The sequence below is a fragment of the Tupaia chinensis genome, unplaced genomic scaffold, assembly GCF_000334495.1.
Source record: "Tupaia chinensis unplaced genomic scaffold, TupChi_1.0 Scaffold000423_1, whole genome shotgun sequence".
Taxonomy (NCBI): domain Eukaryota; kingdom Metazoa; phylum Chordata; class Mammalia; order Scandentia; family Tupaiidae; genus Tupaia; species Tupaia belangeri.
This window is the reverse complement of record NW_006159928.1, coordinates 4,187,721-4,191,988: the sequence shown is the minus strand read 5'-3', so window position 1 is coordinate 4,191,988 and position 4,268 is coordinate 4,187,721. Positions and strand designations below refer to the sequence as shown.

The 4,268-nt window shown below is 44.3% G+C and overlaps 1 protein-coding gene across 1 annotated transcript; it reads left to right on the top strand.

The window, feature by feature from the left end:
• The first annotated feature begins 293 nt into the window (after nucleotides 1–293).
• On the top strand, nucleotides 294–2,682 carry BTG1 (BTG anti-proliferation factor 1). Its single transcript, XM_014590249.2, has 2 exons — nucleotides 294–412; nucleotides 1,368–2,682. The coding sequence occupies exons 1-2, from the start codon at nucleotides 298–300 to the stop codon at nucleotides 1,733–1,735; spliced, it is 483 nt and encodes a 160-aa protein (XP_014445735.1). The 5' UTR covers nucleotides 294–297; the 3' UTR covers nucleotides 1,736–2,682.
• Nucleotides 2,683–4,268: the final 1,586 nt, after the last annotated feature.

Sequence of the window (4,268 nt, the reverse complement as noted above, 5' to 3'; positions counted from 1 at the left end):
TCCGGATTGGCTAGAGTGGTCCGTCACGCTCCGGCTACGCCACTTCCTTTCCGTGGCACTATAAAAAGTGCTGCACGGCGGCTGCATCTCTTCGCCTCTCGGAGCTGGAAATGCAACTGTTGGGATCTTCCGAGGCAACGGAGCTGGAGGCGGAGGCGGCTGGGGGGGTCCGAGCGATGTGACCAGGCCGCCGTCGCTCGTGTCTTCCTCTCTCCTGCCGCCTCCTGTCTTGAGAATAACTTTTTTACTCTAAAGAAAGAAAAACAAAGTAGCCGCCCGCCCCTCACGTCCTCTTTGATGGGCGAGATCGCCGCCGCCGTGTCCTTCATCTCCAAGTTCCTCCGCACCAAGGGGCTCACGAGCGAGCGACAGCTGCAGACCTTCAGCCAGAGCCTGCAGGAGCTGATGGCAGGTGAGCGGGCTGCGGCTGGAGGGCGGAGGGTTCGAGGACCACCGGGAGACGCGGGCCCCATATTCCCAGGTTGAGGTTGGGCCGTCGGGGCCACGGGAGCCTCGGTAGCGCCCCGGGACAGCCGCGCTCGGGTCCCGTCTCGGGACCTTGCTCGTCGCTCTTGGCGTCCGCTAACGGCGGGTCCTGGCGTGGGTTTGGGGTCTGGGCCGCGGGCGCCCCCTTCCCCAGCCTGGTAAGCGGGTGAGAGAAGAAAACAGTCGCACAACAAAGAAACTACGGACCAAGGCGGGAGCTGCGGTCCTCGGACTGTCGGCGGGTCTGGGGACAAAGGAGCTGCGGGGCTGGGGGTTGGTTCGACGCCCCCTCCCCCCACCTCCTCCAACCGTTGCGGGGGTCGGCTGGCTGGCCCAGGGGTGGGAAGCCGAGCTGCTGCCCCGGAGTCAGCTCGGGGCGGACGTGCAGTCTCCCCGCGGCTCCTGCCCCTGCCCATTAATCATCGGATTTGTCACCGGTACAATTACAGCCCTGCCCAGAACGTGGTTTAGGGTTGCTTGTTTTTCTTCCCTTCGGGGTTAACAGTCTGGTGGCGCTTCTCTCCTCCAAAGCCATAAACCCCATTGTGTGAGGCTGGGGTGGAGAAAGTAAACAGGTTCCCGCCTGGCGGGCAGTGCCATCCGGCTCCGCGGCTGGTGGAGGCAGTGCGCGGGATTCCTGTTTTGGTGGCTCAACCGGTTGGTTCCTGGACATTGTTTTGTCGGTAGTGTGTTATTTCTAAAACCCTACGGGTACTTTCCGCATCTCGGCAAATACACAGGAGTGAGTACAATCGTGGACGTTTTAGAAAGTTGATAGTTTTCGTTTTTTCTCCTCCAAGGGAGCCGGCGGGAGAAACAAACTACCGCTGAAGCCAACAGTAATGATCTGAGCATTGTTTCTCTGTTCTTTTCTCCTGTAGAACATTATAAACACCACTGGTTCCCAGAAAAGCCATGCAAAGGATCAGGTTACCGTTGCATTCGCATCAACCATAAAATGGATCCTCTGATTGGACAGGCAGCACAGCGGATTGGACTGAGCAGTCAGGAGCTGTTCAGGCTTCTCCCAAGTGAACTCACTCTCTGGGTTGACCCCTACGAAGTGTCCTACAGAATTGGAGAGGATGGCTCCATCTGTGTGCTGTATGAAGCCTCACCAGCAGGAGGTAGCACTCAAAACAGCACCAACGTGCAAATGGTAGACAGCAGGATCAGCTGTAAGGAGGAACTTCTCTTGGGCAGAACAAGCCCTTCCAAAAACTACAATATGATGACTGTATCAGGTTAAGATATAGTCTATGGATGGATCATCTTATAATGGATGGATAAATTTGATTTTTGCTTTGGGTGGGCTCCTCTTGGGGATGGATTATGGAATTTAAACCATGTTACAGCTGTGAAGATCTGGCACAAGATAGAGTGGTAAAAAATAATTTTAAGTGACAGTGCCATAGTTTGGACAGTACCTTTCAATGATTTAATAGCCTGTGAGTCCAAGTAAATGATTGCTTTATTTGCTAGGGAGTGAAGTCCTAGGGTGGTTTCAGTTTCTCCCATACATTATATCTAAATTTTTACATCAGTCTTTTATTGAAAAATCTGTATTTCAAAGAGTCTTTCTCTGCAGTAGATCTTGCAGAGAGATTTGCACTATTACACTTGAAAATTGTTATTGTTAACTTTTTTGGCAGCTCATTAGGAAAGCTCAACGTTTTAAACATGGTAGTACTGGAAATTTTATGACAAGACTTTTACCTAGCACTTAAATATGTATAAATGTACATAAAGACTAGTAAGCATGACCTGGGAAAATGGTCAGACCTTGTATTGTGTTTTTTGGCCTTGAAAGTAGCAAGTGACCAGAATCTGCCAGGGCAACAGGCTTTAAAAAAGACCCTTAAAAAGACACTGTCTCAACTGTGGTGTTAGCACCAGCCAGCTCTCTGTACATTTGCTAGCTTGTAGTTTTCTAAGACTGAGTAAACTTCTTATTTTTAGAAAGTGGAGGTCTGGTTTGTAACTTTCCTTGTACTTAATTGGGTAAAAGTCTTTTCCACAAACCACCATCTATTTTGTGAACTTTGTTAGTCATCTTTTATTTGGTAAATTATGAACTGGTGTAAATTTGTACAGTTCATGTATATTGATTGTGGCAAAGTTGTACAGATTTCTATATTTTGGATGAGAAATTTTTCTTCTCTCTATAATAAATTGTTTCTTATCTTGGCATTTTAATCAATCTCTTGTCATGATTGTAGAGGTTCAGCTCAATATTTTTCTCAGAAGACAGGTTCTATGAGCTATGTGAATCAGTTGCACACTGATGCTGAGAGAACACTTGAGGAATGAAGATGATCTGGGTATGCTTATTTAGGTGTTAAAGGAAACACAGAAGTAAGGTTTTTAAAAACTCTTAAAAGTCAAAGCATGGACACATTCACAGGCTAAATGATCTCATGAGGATAAGAGACAAAGGTAACATCTACCAAAACAGTGATTCTCAAAGGATTACATTTTATTGCTTCCCTGTTGAAGTGAAGATATAAAGGTTTTATTAAGACCCACCTTTGAAAAACAATTATTTTGCCCCATGGATTTCTTGTTCAATTAGAAAATCTTGGGGCAGGTGACCCTTAGTCCTAAAGAACAGGCTAATCACTGCAGAGAGATTGGTTGGTTTTTGCTTTTCATCATCTGCAAGATTTGCATTAAAATCACTTAAACTGGAATTCAACAAAAGGTATGTTTATGAACTTTTATTCTCAAAAATTAAAATGCTGACTCTTGATTCCTCATTTCCAGACTTATTTCCGATAAATTCTAAGAATCTAAGTGAGCACTGAGAATGCTATAGAATGACACATTTTGAATTTCTATGTGTGAGATTAAATTATCCAGATTTAGTAGACCACACAGGACTACATAGCTAAACAGAGGGCTGTTTAGGATACAATTAACTGTGTATCTTACTGGTAGGGCATCCTGGTGGGGGTTTTGAGTTCTTAACTCAAACAACACAGAGACTATCTTTGCCAGTTGTTAATGGTTTTGTTTTTCTGTGTTGTGAAAAGCCTTTAGGTTTTTCAGATTTGAATTTGCAGTTAAAAAACTGGTAGTGCAGTTGTGAAATTGGTCTCACCCCAGTGTTGATTGCTATTGTACTAACTGCATTTCAATCTGGTAAACTCTGAAGTTAAGTAAATGATAAAACTTTGCACACTGACTCGCTGGGACCTAAGGTGAGGAGGATTTCTGGACAGGTTAGGACTGTATTTAGTACTTAAAACTTTGCTTGGTACATAAAACCTTTTCTCAAATGGTACATTGATTTTGAAGATCTTGACTTCAGGATTTTGGTACTTAAAAAAATTTGGTGGGAAGGAAAAAAAAATGTTTATTTTAGAATTCAGGTGATGTCTGGCATGTGAGGAACCATTTAAGTTCCTCTTTAGAAAGCTTGCCAAAATTACTTTGAGACCTAGAATCCAGCTGTTTCCTGTGACTACCTCACTGTTCCCCACACAATTGAGCTGAACCTGTGTCTGCAGACAGTGGCTGTTTGATGGTTCTTGCTCACTGCTTCTGGGGAATGTTTTGCTCATCTATTTTTACTGAAAAAAAAAAATTGCTGTATGCACATATTGGTGTGTGCTACATGTAGTCATTCATTTATACTAGTTGTATTTATTTATTTTAAATTATAGTGGTATAATTTTGAAAGGTTTTACATTGCCTGAAAAAAAATTAGAGATCCTTTAAGAAAGAATGACTGCTTTCAAAATTATTGGCACTAGTAATTCATGGTTATGATTGGTGATAGA